Below are 20,741 nucleotides of genomic sequence, written 5' to 3' on the forward strand. Positions count from 1 at the left end.
GAAGATTTCTGGCACCACCTCTGGGTGTAGTCTAGGTAATAAGTGGCTATCGGGTTGAACTTAGAAATAAGAAAGAATAACCAAATTGAGCGCAACACAACAAAAAGGTTGGTAAACTGGGCTGTATAGAAGCTCAAAGCTGTAAAAAGCCAACTAGATTGTCAAGTGTCAAAGTGTTTGAAATAAATATTTGAACAAATATTCATTCATCTCATTTTTTGTTCGCTGGCTCCTAAATTTTTTGTACTGTCTGCTAATTGGAAAGAGAAAAAAACCAAATTGACTATATTGTGCAAAAAATATTGTCCGTTAATTAGAGTGTCTGCTAATTAAGTGTCCGCTTTTTAGAAAGTTTTTTATGAGACTTTGACCAGAAAACGTTCGGGGAAAATTGTCCGCTAATCAGAGGTGTCCGCTTTTTAGAGTGTCCGTTAATTGGAGAGAATACTGTACATGAAAATATCTTTATCGTAAACGACAGAACTAAGTGTAAAAAAAATCGAAAATTGAACGAAGACAGCCTTACTATATACCAAAATCGTAGTCCGCAAAAGATTATATAAATGAAATATAACTAACACTTTGAGTTTTAAACACTTAGAGGTATGGGCTTCGAGATCCAAACTCTATCTGCGTAGTATTGAAAATATTCATGGACTTATGGTTGATCTGAATGCGGCCTTAGGTATCTTTCACTTGATGTGTAGCTATTTTTAGATCAAGATTCTATAACCTATGATGTGATTTATGAAAATATGAACACTTATGAGTGCGTTCTTCTTCGCCTATTGTGGCGAAACTTCCCGTTTGGTTACTGTGACAGCAGCCAAGACCATGAAAATCTAATAATTAAAACGAAACATGTGTAATGTGTAACCAACAAGCACGCAAACCTGTCATGTGTATAATACTGATCTAGTCAGCGGGCGTGGAAACATCACCTTAAAAGTCGTAAAGAATCCAAAATAAAGTGACCCCTGCCTTTCGGGAATTCTCTATTAACTCGAAGCTTTTTTGAATTTGTTCATATTTGTGGTTAAAGTAAACATATGCGAAGTCACTCTCAGATCAACAGACAAGCCCTTTTTGGCCTTACGAAAAAATAGAACGCTGTCAATTGAGTAAATAAGTGACGGTTGACTGAGTTAATATGGGGCCCATTGTTTAAGCCAGAAAGTTTTCTAACAGAAACCTGCCTCGGAGCGGGTTTTCTCTGCTGCAAACAATGAAATTTGGTAATGTTTTATCGTTCTCAAAGTTTGTGACGTTGCTTTTAAATGATTTGCTTCCGTTTTAATGTTGGGGTTTTTGGGAAAAAAAATAGTTCCTTCATTTCTTTCTTATAAGGAAAAATGAGGTTGTCACTCTTTCCAATCTTTCGTGGATTTAACTCGAAAACAAAAGGATTTATGCAAAAGGGCGTACGACATTTCTGTGAGAACCCCAACAGCAAGGAAAGTCTGACATCTGATCAAAATCTGTCGATTCTTGTTCAAGATCAAAATCAGATCAAAAATCTGTGTTTTTGGTATTTACGTTTTAACGGGAAGTGTACTTCGCGGTGTAGTCAAATGGTCAAACGGTTCGCTGCATAACAATTAAAAATTTGGACGTCTCATAAGCATAACAAAGGCTGCAGGTGACTCTCTGTGATAACAATATTGACACGTGACTTGGTCTGACTGAACGGTCTAGACCCTGATTGTACGCATGCGCAATACTGACAAATTCAAGTTAGACCTGTTTCGTGGTCTGTTAGACATAATTGTCCGTCTGCCGTTGAAAAATATTGGATCGTGAACGTTTACAGGAAGAAGTAGGAGTATTGCCATTACAACCGTTTAAAGATGCCTGGAGAGCTAAGTGGTACGCAAAGGTTGATCCGTGGAAAACTTTCTAAGTTTTTAAACCTTGGGCTGTGCGTGACAGGCATAATTTTCATCATTATCGGCGTCTTCAAGTCCACTTTGTTGTTGTACATTGGTTGTGCGGTAAGTTGGAAATATTTTCTGCCTCAGCTCTTGGTTGTTTTTGCTTCGCCTCCATTTTACCGTAGGATAAGCTTTCAACGAGGTTTAAGAAGGATATAGCACTGTAGTTTCATAATTTAATTTACTTAAAATTCGAGAGGAAACTTGCACAGGAAGATTCGTTAGAATCCGCGCTCGACCACAATAACAGATGCTGATGTCCTACCTGTCCACCTTCAAAATTTGGATGGCCATTCGCCTGCCCATGAAAGTGGTTAATTCTAAATCATCACCCTTTTTCGCTATCAGAAAAGAAGGGAATCGCTGTGAAGTCTCTGTGTCATTTATGTGTGCTTGAGGTGATGTAATGGGACAAATAACCTTCCTTTTTGATAATTTTTTATTACACCTCCTATAAGAAATAAAAATGTTGATTCTGAAATATTGGGCGGTACTTACAAGCCTTTTGTTATTTGTTACATTCCTGACCTTTTTTGTTTTGATCACGAGTAAATTGAATTCAATGTTACTTCAAATGATTTATTGTGTTGTTACATATGGACATTCATTGTTGCACGATTGACGGATAGGTTAGGCCAAAACTGATAATAAAACAAACAAGAAGACGAAATCTATTTATCTAAGATCATTCGGTGCTCAAATTTTTGGGAATCGTTGTGGTTTCAAGGCAGTTAGATATTGATCTACTTGGGAAAGTTGAAATTACATCAGTTCTTCATTTGGTTTCAGAAATATTTAAGATATTTTCATCAAAATGATTCTAAATCAGAACAAGATATATTATTTGGGTTTCAACAAATATTTATCTAAATAGATACAATGTCCCATGTTGGTGGAGTCTAGAGCAAAAACCTTACTATCTACATGTTTTGGCCTGTGCTATTGTTCTCGAGAAATTGTTTACGAACACCTGTTGTGAAACCTTAGCACAAAATTTACTTTTGTCAAATGGTCAAGAAATATGTTTTGCAAATGTTTGCATAAGATTTAGCTGTACGTGCACGAATTTCTATTGATCAGTCGAGGCAGGTTTAAACCAGGAAAAGGGGAAATGGGAAACGCCGCTTTCACTCTTACGTCGTTTCCTTACTGCGAGCAATTGATTAAATGGGACTCATTCAAAAGCTGCCGTCGGTTTCTGTTCCATGTGAACGGCTATTCCAAAAGCATCATATTATGGTCGTATTACATCATTGTCGAGGGGCGATTCACTCTTGCAAACAGCGTACGAGATTTTGCCCAAAGCAAATCTTAAAGTGATTGGCCCCTCGATCATTGTTATTCATACAGACAAACAGACAGGTATTCTCCTAAAATAAATTAAAGGGTGAGCGGATGCATGAGCACAATGGTGCAGGGGCAGGTGTGTAGAGCAAGGGAGCTGAGCCCTCTTTGTTAATGCTGTATATTGGCAAACATCTACTTTTGCTATTGTTCTTTGCAATATACTGTGCAAGAGCCCCCCTTATTATTTTGATAGCACTACACCACTGTGCTGGGGCAGTTGCCACCTTACCTTCAGGGAATTTAATGATCTTCTTTATTATTTTTTGACACTTTTGTCTTTTTTCTTGACGCTTTACTTCCACCCCCCCCCCCTGCAGCTCTTCTGACGTTTCCCTTAACTTTTGAGTTGTGGTAGGTCCTCACAAGTTGATGTCTATCCCCTTCTCTTTTGGGCCCTGGAAAGGACACATTGAATTATTTCCATGCTCTTCAGTTATTCACCCAGTATATTTTACACTTGGTGTATTCTGTTTATCTGAAGACTTTGTGTAACAATTAAGGTAGATTTAAAGAAATTACATAAAATAATTACCCCCCTTACCCTAAGGCTCTTTGATGAAAATTGAAATCAACAGGTGCAAAATTCCTAGTAAAAGTTGCAAATGTTCTGTCCAGTTTCCTAGTAACTCTCGTTTTCAAAGCAATCTCTCAGTCCAGCCAATGAAAACAGCTTTAGTTGCATAACTTACAAGTATTCACTAACCTAGCATAGAGAAAATCAAGGGGCTGACCCTCCACTGATAGGAATGTTGGTGTCTGAATTCTTGGCTTTATTTTGTTACTACAGACTACCAGAAAATGAATTTTTGCTGATAGAAACAAAATTTATAGGACACAGAGATATTGTGGGGCTGTTGCACTCCCCACAGCCCCCCATCCTACCTAAGGTCGTCCCTGAGAGTATATTATCCAGTTTGTTAAAGATATTGCAGGGACATGGATTGATGGGGTGGGAGGTCAGTCCAAGAATTTCATGGGCATGCAGAAATATGCCCTTTTTTTCATTAAGAATGAAAAGAGGCGCTCCACTGATTTCTTCTACTTACACTATCATAAATTGCAATTTAGAAAAAATAGTTTCACACAGAAATCTTTGCAAGATCCCAAAAATTCATTTTATACAAATACTCACACGAAAGGGTCACTCTGGATAAAATCTTGACCCAAAATCTCTGACTGGTGCAGCACATGTCTTTTTGCAGAGTGCACAATAAGATTTAACATTAATCCGAGTGTATCTTTTTCAACAAAGATTATTATTGCCACTTCCAATACTAGCTGGTCTCTTTTTTCACGTTTTGTAAAATGATCTTTTTTGTTTTCAGCTTATTGGTGCATCTATAGGCGGCTTTATAAGGTCGAGATTGCCAATGACAACAATGGTGAGTGCTTGTTGCTTTTTATAGCCTGGTCAGTTTTAAATCTGGTCAGTGGTGGCTGAAAGTCAAGGGTCACTAAAGTGTCTGTAGAGTTTCTCTATAAATCTCCAAATCATGGTGAGACATAACAGTAGTACCTTGTAGTACTTGAGAGCAAGGGTGTAATGCCAGGGGACTGAGCCCCAGCATCTTAATGCCGGAAATTGGCAAATTTCTACTTTTGCTATTGTTTTTTGCAACATGTTGTGCAAGAGCCCCCCTTTTTTTGTTTTGATAGCACTACACCCCTGTTTGAGAGGTATACTTGTAAAAACCATTTTTTATTGTTTGTCTCAGTAGAATTTGGCTGGAGGATAGTACCTGGCACTAGAAGTTTTTCTTAGGAAGCTTTTTAGTATCAAATAGTATAGTAGATATCTAGTTCAAAATTCACATGTCTTCGGCTTTTCGGTGTTAAATTGTCATTAGATTATTCAAATCATGTTCATACTGTATTGATTAATTCCTCTATAAAGTTTAGTTTGTAAAACCAGAAGGCTAAAAAGCACTATTCCCTTCAAAACACTGCCTGCGGACCCCTTCTGTGCTGAATACTTGCCCTTACGCTGTGGCGTACCCAAGGGGGGAATAGGGGGGTCCGGACCCCCCACTATCCTAAAATATGATCCTCGAGATTTGTCCAAAAACGATGTGAAACCCATTGGATAGGGGGGGGGGTAGTATACTGTATGCTTGTGTTAATAACAATTGTAAAATACTTTGGTATTCACCGTAGCTAACATGAATCAAATAATGGGGGGACATTTTGCAAAAATTTATGGGGGCTGCAGACCCCCCCTCCCTCCAAACGTATGGGACACTTTTAATAATGACATTTTGGATAAGGACGTCAAAGTCACAGGACATTCCAGTTTGATATATGCTATATATATATGAGCTCAGCTCTAATTGTCATTTCGGTCACGTCTTCAGCATATAACCCGAACAACCTTTGTATAATCTTGCAAATACGATCATTTTTAGAATTCTAGATCCTATTGTGTAATTGTTCAGTTTTCGTCCATTATTTGCATTATTTGTCGTTCTATTTGGCTTAGCAGAATTAAACCCTTTTCTCATAAAGCGATCTATTTTCTATTGCTCTACAAAGTCCCTTTTTTAATCGACTAACCGTCCTTTCCTTTTTCAACTTGGCCACCTCTTAAGGAGAAGCCTCTTCTAGTTTTGTCAACAGTACTATATTTCCTTTATATCAGCATAGACTATGATATCAGTGTACTGAATAGGAACAGTACCATGGGCAGTACCCAAAAATATGAATTTCATTCGGACGGGCCTGCATAATACATAACATATAGCTTATAAAATTTCTAGCAACATTATGTTAAGAAGTCTATTTCAAACAGAAAACGAATGAATTTCCCTTTTTCTAGCTCAACTATATCGTCGAAGCGTTTAGGTTTACATCATTTTCAAGGTTTATAACTCGAACTGCCTTTAGACAGCGCTTCATTGGGATTAGATTGGTCTTCGCCGCTGAACCCAAATTAACTCAGCCGTAGTTTATATGAGGTACGAAAAGCGCGTTGTAGAGAGACGTGAAGGATTAAGGTACTTTTGGCACAAGTATCTTATTTTATCAAGTAGTCTTTTGTAGTTTACAGCTAAGTAGGCACATGGCTAATAGGTATTTTCCAGTTTAAGTTTCGGTCTGAAATTACACTCAAATATAGAGCTGGGCCTTATTATCATAGGAGCTATTGGCACCTTTTAGCCAAGGTAACATTTCTTTGTTTAAAACAATATATTTTGTTCCTTTTTAGTAAAAAAAGGGTCAACCCTCCAATTTAAAGTTCTTTAAAATTTGCTATGTCCCAGTTGAATTTCGCCAATTGCCCCTTCTACCGCTCAGTGGGGCTAAGACGATGACAACAAAAATAACCCTTTTTAAACCCCAGTGTGTAGATATCAACCATAGCCAAATATCAACCTTTGATAAATGTCACCACGTCTATCTTTTTAAACTGGTTATTTTTCAGATCCCATCAACTGGTGTCCATTTTGTGTACAGATCGGAACTTCAAAGAAACCTGCAAGCCTACGAAAATGGATTGCAGGTATGTAGATGAGCTCCAAGGAAAAGGCCATTTAGAAAACCTTCTATAAGAAAGCCACCCCCAATGATGAGGTAAAACCTGATTTACACGAGGCCAATTTTTTCGTACGAAGCGAATTTCTCGATGCAAATGCGTAAAAAATTTGCGCAGAAGTAGAGATTAGAAAATTCTCTGCGAATTCGCAGAGAAAAAAGGAAAAACAATTCCTATTTTTTGCTGCGAAATTTTCGAGTTGTGAAATAAACCATCAATATAGAATTTGACATTTGACAAACTGACATTTGTTTTGGTTTCTGATGACCCGCGTCTTTCCATATTATTTTTCTCAAACAGTCTCACCTATACAACGTCAATGAAACAGGTTGGTAATTATTCATCACCTCGTATACATTCAATTAAAGTGGATTCAGACCAGATTATTATTCAAACATTCGAATTTAAAATTGACGAAAACATGCTGGAAAGTTCTATCGCTCTACCTATTGTCTGAAATAAACAATCAGCACGAATTTCTTAAAAACGCTGAAATGTTGGCGGTTTATTTGCCCGCTCCTCAGCAACAGTTTCAGTCAAAGAAGACTCGAGATCTGTTCGATGAAGATACATTAACAGGATCTCGCATGTTTGTGCAAACTCAGATGGTGACATTCCAAAGTATTTGAAGAAGTATTCCTGGTCATTAAATGTAAATCTTTTACTGAAAGATGAAACTCCCCCTTGTGAAGAATTTCTTAATAAATTTTTCTAACCCAGTATCGCTTTTTTCCTGTTTTGCTCGCTTTTTCAATAAAATTAACTTGAAGATTTTAAGCTCCCTGATAACAGCACTCTTAGAACGTTTGCGATATTCATTTGCAATATTTGCAGATAATTTACGTAAAAATTTCTGCCAGTATAAATAGAACTTCGAATTCGAGAGAAAAATTCTTGGCCAAAAGATTCCTGGAGAAAAATTCGCTCCGTGCGCAAAATTTGTCTCGTGTAAATCAGGCCTAACAATCAAGGGACTATTCTACTGACCTCCTTCTTCAAATGGAAAGTGCTCGAAAATGATTCTTGTGAAGATAAAATAGAAAAGATATGATCTTTGCATAATTGATAAAAGGTGCAAATCATTGTGACTGATTTGGTGTCCTATTTCACGTTATCTAATGTTGCATTTTTATGTTTCTAAACGAAGCTCTTGGTAGCTATATTGGTAACTTTAAGGAATTGCTAGTACTAAATTCGGTCACAATTTTGTTCTTGTTCTTCCCTTCCTTTTCTTTAGAAACTGCCCCTTCCTTTTCTTTAGAAACTGTCCCTTCTTTTTATTAAGAAACTGCCCCTTCCTTTTCTTTAGAAACTGTCCCTTCCTTTTCTTTAGAAACTGTCCCTTCCTTTTCTTTAGAAACTGTCCCTTCCTTTTCTTTAGAAACTGTCCCTTCCTTTTCTTTAGAAACTGTCCCTTCTTTTAATTAAGAAACTGCCCCTTCCTTTTCTTTAGAAACTGTCCCTTCCTTTTCTTTAGAAACTGTCCCTTCCTTTTCTTTAGAAACTGTCCCTTCCTTTTCTTTAGAAACTGTCCCTTCCCTTTCTTTAGAAACTGTCCCTTCCTTTTCGTTACAAACTGTCCCTTCCTTTTCTTAACAAATTGTCCCTTCCTTTTCTTTACAAACTGTCCCTTCCTTTTCTTTACAAAGTGTCCTCTCCTTTTCTTTAGAAACTGTCCCTTCCTTTTCATATTATGCTGCAAACGTTCTGTATGAATGGAAGAAACCCACTGGTCTTCTTGTTGATATAAACAAGACGAAAGATGAAATTTCGAGCGCTTTAAGTTTCGCCGAACCACAACGTGTGTCATAGAGTTTATTATTAGTGTGAACAATGATTTTTGTTTGATAGCTGCGTAAAACTTAATAACCCAGGTATTCGCTGTTTTTCGCTCTTCCTCGTTTTTCAGCAAGGTTGTGTTGACCTTTTGGTTTTCATACCCCTTAATCAGGCCTATGTCTTCCTGCATTTCCAATGTTTTTCTATAATGACAACACTTTCTTCTAGACTTTTGTTGTAATGCACAGTCAACAACCATGCGGCATTGGACAAAAGTAAGTACTTTGAATGCATTTATGACTTTCCTTTGCTTCAAGATTTAATCATTTCCGTTTTTCGCTGCATAACAGCGTTCACTTCTTTATTCAGGTCTTTATTTAGTAATAAAAAAACTGTCTCATTACCTTTTTTCTTTTACAGAAAAATTAACCAGTACACAACCATCACGAAGTATTTTTCAAACATGATCCTTTTGGTAAGAACAAAATGATTGTTGCTTTTTATGTTTGACAACACTGTTTCAAACTAATTCTTATATATTGTCTTCAGTAATAATAATTCTTGTTATTTGACAATTCAAAACATTTCTCCATTGAAAAACGCACAAATCTCTTCAATTCTTTCATAAAAAACTCATTTATATGCAGAATGCAAATTATCTTCTCCCTGGTCATCACTAGCAAGTGTTGCAGATGGTAAAAGCAACAGTTTTGCAAGCCCAAATCCTCAAATCTAGCTTTACAGTAGCAGGCTATGCTATAATCTTTTTTCGACTATTGCATATCCAGAACAGGAAGAAGTAAATCATAAAAAGCAACCCAAATAGGAGAAGTGATTTTATTATGAAATATGATAAACTGCTGGTGACAGCAGAGAATGCTAAAGTGTAAATAGCAATAGCTCTCAGTTTTTAAAATTCCAGTTTTTCGGAAAGCAGTGAAACTCTCTAGATTCATGGACAAGATCACGTGATACCCGACGTTCTAGAAACACAAGGTACACAACAAAATCTTCTCGAAATCTAGCTCCATTTTTTTAATGATTCCTATTTATGTCCAGTTATTCGCCTTTCAGAACAACGACTCAGTTGACCGGTTGTCTGTCGTTTCTGCTTTGACTGAACGAACTGAATCAAATGAATCTTGGTGAGTTCAACTATTAGACCAGAGGGTGGAAGGGGACCACCACCACCCGAACGGAGAATTTATGAGACCAATCTATTCTGGTTCAGTTTTTTGCGTAGATTTCGAATTTGGGTGTTGATCAGCGGTTTAAGGGGGCTTTCCCGAGATATGGGGGGTCTAAAGACAAATTTTGGGGTTAATTGCTACAAATTTGGTTTCCTCAATAAATTTCAATAAGATAAAGATAGATATGTTATTTAACTATATCTATGATTGTTGGCTGATATTTGAAAGTGTTTTTCTATATTTAGAATTTAAGGGAGGTGTAAAAAATTAAATTTTTTCCAAAAGAAAACATTACTGTTACAATATATTTGAATATTATCAAGTCTACCCAAAAAATTATTCATCTTCATCCTTATCCTCAGACATATTATCAATGCCTCTTCTTAAGTCTTCCACTTCTACAAGATCGTCAGCCTCCACTAGTAGTTTCGAACATCCTCTGGATTTTGCGAAAGAAATTCATTAAACAGAATTAGAAAAGTCACCTTTCCACACGTGGTGTACTTGAGCCTTCTTGCTCTATCATTGGTTAAGAGGCTTGTCTGCACATATGTGCAATGTAATTTGCAACGCTTGATGTATCTTAAGAGGCTGTTTTTGCATGGTGGCTGCAAAGAGAAGTCTGTGATTTTTGACCCCTTGAAAAAATTTTCCAAAAATTTTTCCGTTGAATATCATGAACAGACGATAATCTCTTTTCTCCAAACAACGCACACGTAAACCTTTCAATACCCCCAATTACATAATTTATAGGATTACTTGATGCCCCTAGCTTTGCGAAAGTTGTGACGAATGCTTTTGTGCCTTGCATAAGCTTCCAACTTTTTCTGAAAAATACCTACCTACCTACCTCCCTTTCTACCTTCCTCCCTATCTACTTACCTACCTACCTCCCTATCTCCCTTTCTACCTACCTACTTACCTAGCCACATACCCACCTATCTATCCATCTACCTACCTGCGTTCCCGGACATCGAGCAGCCCCACTTCATGTACACACTCTTCGTACATGAAAATAACAAAATATAGTCATTTCCACTAAATGCATGCAAGCCAAGCGGGGCTTCTTTTTGATAGGCCGATAATTCACAAGCAGCTAGAGCGAAGATTTTTCTATTTTTACCTGTCCCACTATCAATAAATATTTAGAAATGAGGTTCCTGCCTAGCAAGCAAGATAACAAGGATGTTAATATATTATATATCTCCAAAACAAGAACGCAAATCGTTTCTCGACCTTCGTTTTGTTGGAGAGCATGATGTAGAAGGAAGCAAACTTAAGCTAGTGATATTTATGCAGCGATATCTATATATATTTTTCTCTTTGCGAGAAAAATTGATCACTCTATTCCCTAAATGACAGCCTTGACGAACCCATACTTCTTTAACCAACTCAAACAACCGCTCTTTATTCTGTCTTTTCCTCAGAAACGCAACGAAGTTAGGAGGAATCTTTATGTTTGGCGATTTGATGAAGAAATGGTTGTCTGCATTCTTGATGAACCAATCGGCATGTTCGAATGCAATATATACACAGTTGTATTGTGTCCGTAATTCATTCAGCAACTTCGTTGCAAGCCTCCTGAAAGTGTCCGGTATTCTAACTGTAGATCGAATGGTGGCACCCAAATCAACAACAAAGCAAATTGCCTATCTCCTCTTTCCTGTTCTTCATAAGGCTGGTAACTGTGGTATTTATATGTGCCTCATACTTCTAAGTTCCTGAGCTTCACGAGACAGCGAGGAAGGGGATACTATCACCGAACTCGGCTTCTAACCCCTTTTTAACTTAGTCTGCTTTTCTCGTTAATGAAACAATACATTCCAATTAAAGTCTTCATTGCAACGGATCGGTTCATGATTTGTTATATATGAACACACAGGAAAGAGTCAGCTTACACTGTTCTTCGCTTGTTTCAAGTACTTCGTTAGTGGGATCGTGGACAGCTGTAGAAGTAAGGGTAGTCGACTTCTTACTACAAAATACTGTGTACTTATTATACCAGGAAAGCTTTACCCTCTCTTAATGCTGGAGCTTTTTGCAGAGTTCGGCATGATGAAAGTTTATATAAGTTTCAATAGTTGCTTCTTCCCCTTATTAACATTGATAGGCCCTTGTTATTAGGCGCTTGCTTTCGTCACTGTTTTCTTTTTTAAGGAGATGCCTTTTTGCTTACTTTCTTCCCCTTTTGCGTTTTGTTTGCAAAGACAGATACGGCCTTCGTAAAGTTCAGGTAAAGCTGGCGATATCGTTGAAGGGCAAAGGATCTGATCTTCAATGACTAAATGAGTGCAATGAACAGCTCATCTTCTTTTTCTGTTTGCCATATATTCTAACTACTTTCATAGTTTACTCTTGCTTTAATCACAGAACATTGAAAATGATAATGAATTTGTAAGTAATGAAATTGCAGTTTTTAGGTCATTTGAAAGAAAATCCAAACCTATACACTTTTACACTCTCAATGGTCTTCAATGTTAACAGGTAATTATCGTTTAAGGCTGTGAAGTACATACAAGTTACATTCCTAGGTTATGACACAAAACCATGTGTTAAAGTACTTCTCATAAAGATTTGCTTTTGGGCCTCATTTCCTTTCTGATCCATAGCAATAAAGCTGTATTTATAAGAAAATCTCCATATCAGTCATTACACATGTCTGAGAAAGCCACATTCCTGGTGAGTACAAACAGCCATTTCCCTATGTGATCATGCTACAGTACTCCATTCAGTTGCGAAAAATCAGTTTTTCGTGGAATTTACAGTATTTTGTACTCCTGTTTCGTTTTCTATGGCCCCCTCACTTCCAAATGGGAGTCAACAAGCATAGATATCATCAAAAAACTGACCTGTCTATATTTTATTGACATTTATATTAGCCCTAAAATCGGACTTTAGACCCCCTATATCTCTGAAAAGCCCCCTAAAACAGGGGATCAACACCCAAATTCGGAATCTACACGAAAAACTGATCCAGAATAGATTGGTCTCATAAATTCTCCGCTCGGGTGGTGGTGGTCCCCTTCCACCCTCTGGTCTATATTTATCACTCTTGAGCTCTATCCACGAAAGACGGTAAAGGCCTGTCATAAGTGGGTCAGATGCATTGCATGCCAGTGCGGTAGGAGAGCTAGAGTTATTGGAGCAGCATTTTATTAAGAAAAACATGAGAACATGGATTGATCATTGAAAATAACGGATTCTCCATGGATTCTGGGGCGTAGCAAGAACAACAATGGTAGGACATATGGGAACCTGCTCATCACCAAGTGAATATGTTTTTAAAGACAAGCATTTCACATTTTTGCCAACAGCAAAGAATCTAAATGTATTAGATGTCCGATATTTTTTATATAAACATTCATAGCTTGAGATCTAAATGTCCTGTCGATAGACGCAAAAGGTTATACATTTTGCACTGTAAAAAGGGTTGACAAATTTTTTCTTTTTTTCCAACACAGCGCCTTTTGACCATTGGAAAGAAATTTCTATTTACCCACTGCAAAAAAGCTGGTCTGAATTTTTGAAAAAACTCAAACTTTGTTGTTTCTTCAAAACAATTTCTTATCAGTTGTTTTTACAAAGTAGCAGGTGAAAATAAACTGCAATGATAGAGCGTATTTGAGCGATACTAGAAGTACAGTGTTTTTCTATGGATGCCTTCATTATAAACTTATAAAGCCGCAAAAGGCTCCACTTTTACATAGCCACAACAGTTTCTTGGTCTTTATCGTGGATAGAACTCCTATATATTATCATATGGTTGACTATCCATTTGTCTATTTCTGAGTAGTTTCAATCCGCTTTAACTAAGACATAAATTAATTGGTTTTGCTTTACTCCACTTCTCAAACAGTCGCCGTCTGTGGAGATACTCTAAGCAAATATAAGTTTGGACCGTCGCAAGTAAGGTATATTTTAATAACTTCTAAAATGCTGATTTTTCTGTTGGCATTCAAGTTAAATGTCTTATTCTTAGGTTTTAGGTTTGTACGGTAATTTTTCAAAACCGAACTGATCACACGTCATTTTTAAAACCCGTGCTTTTCTCAAATTTGCCTAAAAAGGGCTTTCAGTATTTTGCAACTTTTTTACTACAAAGCACAACCTTAGTTTCAACATTCTTTAAACCATTTTATTTTTCAAAAAACTGCGGATTCTCAGTCTGTTTTCCAAACGAGTATCGGCTAATTCAAGCGACAGTTTCCGATAACCGATATGGCCTATTTAAAGCCTGCAGAGGCCCGAAGGATTTTTCTTGGATCATTCTAGAGTATTGCTAGCAAATAATGATCATCTAACATTTCAGCCCAATTTTTAATAATAAATAGTTGAGAAATCAGTGAAAATACTCTCCAAAATGCGGAAAAGCCAAACCGTTATTGAGCCAATAAAGCCAAACGAGAATGCAAAGCCACGCCCCAAGTCCTCCTATTCATAACCAGTAAGACCCTCAGGGGCTTGGGGGCTCGTCTTTGCTTGCAAGTAGGTTTCTGCATCCCCTTTTGCCCTTAAATATATGCTATTCCTTAAGAAAATTCATTTAAACTAGGAGTATTGATATCTTGGATATCCTTTATATGTTTTTATAGTGGTAATAAAATTTGTAAATGTCATCTATTAATTTACTTCTGATATTGAAACGTGCTTGTTTTTCCTTTATAGCTGCATTATATGCTTGATTCATTTCAAGACGGGACAAGAAGTCAGGTACGTTTTTCAGATTCTCCCCTGACGTCTAAAAATGTACTGCGATATATGCTTTGCTTTTTACTGTTTTTCATCTGTGTGCATATTGAAATAAAAGGTTAGGATATAGACTGTTTCCTACATTGTCCACATGCGGACAAAGTATATGTTTGATGAGGCACTTCATGGGCTTCGACAAAGGTTGAAAAGTTGGGGGGGCCATGGGAAAATTTAACACCCATAACAAAAGATTTTGAAAAAACTCTATTGTTTTGCAAAAATGTAGGGGGGACCAAGGCCCCCCGGCCCCCCCCCCCCCTTCGTCGGAGGCCCTGCACTTGTACAGAATCAAAATCCGATGAAATTAGATGGCCAGTTCCTATTCCTGCTGCCTTCAGCTTTCCCAGTGTTTTCATACGAGCATACACGGGAAAAAATCCCGTATGTCCGAGCGAAATATTAGTTTATTTTTTTTTAATATTTTCGCTCTGTTTCAATTTTCCTCTTTTTTTACACAATTTCATGAAATGATTCTCCATTGAAATCGTATATCTTCCATTTGACCTGGGTTGTTCTAGCTAACCGTTGAACTACTTTTCCACCAACATTATGTGACGTCAGTAAAATGTCTCTGAAATATACAAGCTGATATTTTTTCAAAACTGCAGCAAATTCTAAGCATCTTTTTCCTGAAGCCGATTTTATTCTTTTATTAGAAGTTCGCGTGTCAGCGATAGTTCATAACATTCCCTTCTAAGGAAACCTGCCGTGTCAAACTGCTTTTGCCAGACTTAATGAAATCCGCCGTTGATCCAAACGTCGCATTTTTCACGTACTTAATAAGTTCATTTAGTTCGGCGCTTGAGAAGTTCATCGTTTGCACAGGGCCTTAGAAATTCGAAGCATAATCACGTGGCTATGTGCTTTGTTAGCTTTTCAAGAAGTATACATTGCCTCCTTATCATATCACTCGAGCCATTTATGCCTTACGGCAACTTCAGAAAAAATATCAACTTACAAGTATTTTCGGCGTAGCCTTCTCCTGTATTCTGTCCCAATGTATCTATAAAAATTGAAAACTGAGTTTTAATAGCTTCTTAACTTTTGGGATTAGGAAAGGAGCAGGAAAAAATAAAACTCCTATAGACGGACATACAGGGGGTTTTGGGTGTTGACACCCACCCCTCCCCTAATAATTTTCAGTCTTTCCATCGATTTTGCTCCGATTCTATGAAATTTTTTTAGTAGTCATTAGAAATTTAATGACATCAAAATTTTACTTTATTCATCTTCTTATTTACTTTATCTTATGGCTAAGGATGTAATTGTAAAAGTTGCCGTTTCCATAATGTAACAAACACTTCAAGGATATGGTATTAAAATCCGATCATTTTCATCAACACTCCCCTCATTCCTTGCTTCTAAATTCCATCCCTCAAAGCCCCCTTTAAGCCCCCTTTAAATGGACATTTGCTGAACTTGAGTTAATAGTCCATTATTTGAAGTTGTCCGTAATCGGAAGATGTCCGCTGGTGGAGGTCTTCCGACAATTGTCTCATAAATCATTTTCTACATTTACATATGTAATAGCCGATTAGTGGATTTTATTTCAGGTTTGCCTACTTCGTATCTGTTTCCTTTTAGATCATTTTTTCTTGCCTTCATTGAGCATTCCATGGCCACTTATAATCAACCTCGGCTGCATGTTAGAAAATCTTAGGCAGAAATGAATGCTTGACCCACAATCTTTAAGCTTTAAAGAGGCTTATAACCAGCACTCGGTATTCCACGTTTCCTATTGTTTAGCGGCTAGGGTAAAGAAGTTTTTACGATTTAATTCCTCCGAGTAGAGAATACCATTCGTAAGCTGCTGAAATCGCTTATTGCATAGAAAAAATTTCCCGAGAACAGCTTATTTCTTACACTGCAGAAATTCTCTCAGAAATGTACGATGAAAACCTCTGAGAGTTGTTTTATAGGATTGTGGGATACGCAATTCCGTTTTGGCTGATTTTCTATTTAAAACGATATTGTTAAGCCATTAACATAATCATACAAAAAGAAAAAGCAGTTTTGCAAGTTGGAATTATTGTGCACAGTAGACCTGGCAAGAATTGGACATTTAGAATAAGTTTTGTTAGAAGTAAGATGCTTGGAGTATGTACTTGACATAGCCTTTCTTATAGCGTGCTAAACCTAACTTCCATCTGTAAGGATTTTTCTGCCGTTCTGAGCAGTTTCGAGTCGCCATGTTGCGTGTACGACGCAGTGGCGTAACACAATCCATGGCACCTCAGTTCGATAACTAATGGCTCCCGACCAAAAGGCGCCCCAAAATTATTTCCAAATCTATGTTTTTAAAACTTTGCTCAAGTTCACCTCATTGTCAAAAACCTCTTCAACTGAAGCTTTTATAACTCAGCTCCCCTAGTAAGCGAGTAAAAATATAATTTTTACACCTTGCTGTTGTATTTGACATGCTCCGTACCCTTGGATGGGACATTCTTGTAGTCCGTAAATTGGGGAGGGCCCATCTCATTTTTTCCTTAAGGCCACTAATGACTATTATCTTATTAGCACCTTTCTAAAAGACAACGGTAATGGGGCCATCATCCTTGTCGTCATCATTATCATAATCATCCCCCCCCTCCTTCGCTAGGTTGATTCTAATCTTCGTAACACTGATTGTCATCATCATTTTTTATTTAGAAAACTTCCTTGTCAGCACATTTACCATATAAACTGCATCGATAAATGGCTGAAGATGAATCGACTTTGCCCGACCTGTCGATCAGATGTGACGCTGCCAAACAGTGTGAAGAAGCCCTCCACTTCGAACGAAATCGAAGTTCATGCTGAGTTGAATATTGTTAATAACCATGGCAACAGGGATGAGATAATAAATCAAGGTAAAATGAATCCCGCTTCATATCTTATCTCCTTTCATATCGATTGATTATCATTTTTTAGCATTGTACCATATAATCATTTTATACTAGTTCTTCATAGATAGTTGGCCTTAATCGGCTTCCTTATAGCTATTAGACTTTCATCTTATTACTTATTATTATTAATATATTTTATCCGTTTAATGGTGGTGTCACTGTGGTCAAATTCTAAGGTCGTTATCCATTTACTTTATGATATTGAGTCAACTTCTGGTTTATAAAAGAGTGGATCCGGATCGGATCCAAAAGAGTACGGATATAGGCGTTGCGTTTACACGGGATCTGGTGGATCCGTATACTTTTGGATCCGCTATTCGAACACTTTTGGGATCGCTTGCAGAGGTGATCCCGTATATATACGATGTGGACCGGATCCCGTGTAAACGGTTGGATCTGGTCTAGACCAGGTCCATTTATTTTCAAAAGTGACACAGAACAATCGTCAAGATGAATCCTAAGGTCTTAAGGAAATATGTTTATAGCTTTTTCTTGTTTTCATTTTTGCTGTGAGTCTGTTTTTTGTGGACAGCTCTTTCAGGTTGTATTGTGAGTGACTTTAACTCCCCCATGTTCAGCTTGGGCAGTTTGTTTCAACCACAGTATGCATGAAAAACTTCTGCTGCACACAAATTTTTAAAAGCGCATGTGCGTTATATGTTGATCTCATCTGGAACGGATCCGGGTAAACGCAAATGGTTTTGGATCAGATCCCGGGTGAACGCAAAGGATTTTGGATCAGATCCCGGGTAAACGCCTGGGATCAGATCCGCAACAATGCTCAGATAAATATGATGCTGTTGAACAAAAGTACTGATGGCGTTTGCTAATCAGTGCTCACATTTCTATCATTCCGCGATTGAACTTAATCTGAAAGGGCCTATTTGCAGGTGCTGTTGGCGCTCCCTCTCTGAATCAGAGTGTCGTTGTTTCCCTTGACAACAGTGATATGAGAGAAGCTGATATTGGTGATGATAATGACGTAACCAGTAGCCTTGCTTCTTCGTCCAATGGCGTTGTCATCGAAGTAGATGTAGAGGGTAGTAACACTGCAGTGGCTAACTGAAGCAAGGATTTCAAAGACAGCTTTGATGTTTCACCAGTCAAGTGATGCCATAGCCAAGCTGTTCCAGCAATGCAATACCCATTTGAATCTCTCGTTCTTCGTTCTCGAAGGGACTCGTTTTGGCCTGTATACAGGTTACAAGAAATTACCCTATCTCAAATAGGACTATCGGCTTAAGACAAAGTTCTTAGGATTGTTTTTCTTCCTCAAAGGATGCCATTTTTGTCAAGAGTTATGTTGGTTTATGTTTGTGAAGTTTGCACGACAGTGTCGAAGGCTTACATGTCCGTGAAGTTGACAGTATGCAGTGGATAAATGTTAATTTTGGTTGATTTAATTTTGAGTTTTGAAGTATTTATTTTGCGTTAGTAATCTAATGATCTTGTGTGCCAAAATAGTAATTATTTGATTATCCGTTAAATCTTAGGGCGCCGTTTAATTTAGATTAATAGTCATAATTCTAATTAATATTATAGATATTAAATGGCATAAAGACCATTTTTTTATATTTGTTAAAATTTTTCTTTCAGAAAAATATGAAACTTGAATGATTAAAAAAAATTTTTTAAAGTAGACTTCTTTAACGCAACTATTTTCGTCAGTTTTAAATTTTTCAGAATATATAAGGAACACTGGGACATTTTCTTACATAGCCATGGGCCTTTATTTAGCAACAAGGAAAATTAAGTACCATTAGTAAATCCGATATAAATTCTAGGGTTTGTTAAGCTACAATAAAATTACTTGTTCTGCAGATTTGCCTCAGAAGGTTATAATTACTGCATTTCCATTACCCCGGGTGCCAGAATCTCTATTATTCAGTCTCAGAGTGAACCCAAGTAAATATATTTCGAACCTAGTCACAGTAGTGTTTATTTGAGCGAGCCACGGCACGTTTCCATTAACCTGCTTTTCTGCCCTCTCCTCGAAGATGCTTTTTTTTGGACCAGCAGGGGCTACTCCCCTATTTTCAGTGCAAAAGGTGTCAAATTCCTCTGCTTCTGTTTTCAGACATGGTTTTGAAAACCCCTTCTTATTTTTATATCATTGAACCACTGGCCAATACACTCCGCTAATTTAAGAACTTTGTACGTTGTGCTTGTTACCACGTCATGCTAAAGGTCTTTAGTCTACCTTAGTCTCCCATTTCAAGCCCCCCAGAACGACATAAGTCGTCTAGGTTGTTGTTTAAATATCGTTGCGTTGCGTTTTAGACTAATTATTGTCTGTAATATGATCGGGTCCTTGCTGACTAGTAATATTCTATAGCCGATTTCAGCTCTGCGGCCATAGAGCTCTAAAGTGTGACGTCATCAAAAACCTATTTTTAGAATTTTTGAATTTTAACCACATAGCGTAGAAGATCACCATGAAATACTTCCAAATATGCAAAATTGGCCAGATATGTCTAAAATCGGTTGAGATATGGCTAATGAAAGATTTGAAGTTTGCTAACGAATCACTGTTATTTTGGCTCTGTTCATAAAGTTATGAACAGAGACCAAAATACAGAGGTTTGATGGGGAGAGAACCAGTAAACATGTGGCAATATCTCTGCCATTTCGTAATACACGTGACTGATTTTGCACATTTAGAGGTATTTCATGATGATCTTTCAGGTTATGGAGTCAAAATTCAAAAATTTTAAAAATAATTTTTGTGACGTCATCACTTTACAACTCTATTTGCTTCAGAAATAGTTCCACGTAATATGAGTAGTTTTAGACTAAACGTTGGGCGCAGAAAACATGCTTAAGACGCAAAACCCGCGTACCTGAAAAGCAGAAACCGGCATTAGTTTTCATACCTGAGAGTTTTAGCAATCCTACATTCTGCGATTTTATGGATTCGGAAATTTTAGACCAGGCTATTGTGAATATTATTTTTTCCATCAAAGTTACCGAATGTTGATAATCATGTCTAAATGTAAAATATGTAAATTAAAGATAAATAATTTTAGATGAATCAATATTAGAGAGCAAAAGTTGACTTTTTTCTGAAAGGGCTATTCTACTTTTGACGGCCTCTGGAGAGAATTTAATAGCCAAATACATGTGGGTCATACCTGGTGTTTAGTGCCCTGGGTGGATCTGTTGTAAGACTGTTAAGATCAAGAGCTTGTTGGTAATTGCAGGTAAGCAAGTGTGTTAGGTATTATATTTATCTGATCGTACCACCAGTAAAACGTACCTTTAAATAGAGTTATAATCTAAAGAAATTGAGGGGAGAAAAAGAGATGTCAGCGTAGAAGGCGAAGGGCACATG

At 37.3% G+C, this 20,741-nt stretch overlaps 1 protein-coding gene across 1 annotated transcript; it reads left to right on the forward strand.

Annotated features, from left to right (window-relative positions):
• Window positions 1–71: 71 nt before the first annotated feature.
• On the forward strand, window positions 72–20,510 carry LOC135689478 (uncharacterized). Its single transcript, XM_065206715.2, has 9 exons — window positions 72–1,991; window positions 4,604–4,660; window positions 6,697–6,774; window positions 8,815–8,861; window positions 9,007–9,061; window positions 9,661–9,731; window positions 14,442–14,486; window positions 17,175–17,374; window positions 18,301–20,510. The coding sequence occupies exons 1-9, from the start codon at window positions 1,848–1,850 to the stop codon at window positions 18,474–18,476; spliced, it is 873 nt and encodes a 290-aa protein (XP_065062787.2). The 5' UTR covers window positions 72–1,847; the 3' UTR covers window positions 18,477–20,510.
• Window positions 20,511–20,741: the final 231 nt, after the last annotated feature.

The sequence above is a fragment of the Rhopilema esculentum genome, chromosome 5 (genome assembly GCF_057945365.1).
Source record: "Rhopilema esculentum isolate cy_ngs chromosome 5, ASM5794536v1, whole genome shotgun sequence".
Taxonomy (NCBI): Eukaryota; Metazoa; Cnidaria; class Scyphozoa; order Rhizostomeae; family Rhizostomatidae; genus Rhopilema; species Rhopilema esculentum.

What these genes read in the sequence shown, in the direction of transcription:
- LOC135689478 (XM_065206715.2), top strand. Translation starts at nt 1,848, where the DNA reads ATGCCTGGAGAGCTAAGTGGTACGCAAAGGTTGATCCGTGGAAAACTT. An exon ending in GATTGCCAATGACAACAATG is followed by an intron (nt 4,661 to 6,696) that starts GTGAGTGCTTGT and finishes GTTATTTTTCAG; the next exon opens with ATCCCATCAACTGGTGTCCA. An exon ending in ACTGAATCAAATGAATCTTG is followed by an intron (nt 9,732 to 14,441) that starts GTGAGTTCAACT and finishes TTTCCTTTATAG; the next exon opens with CTGCATTATATGCTTGATTC.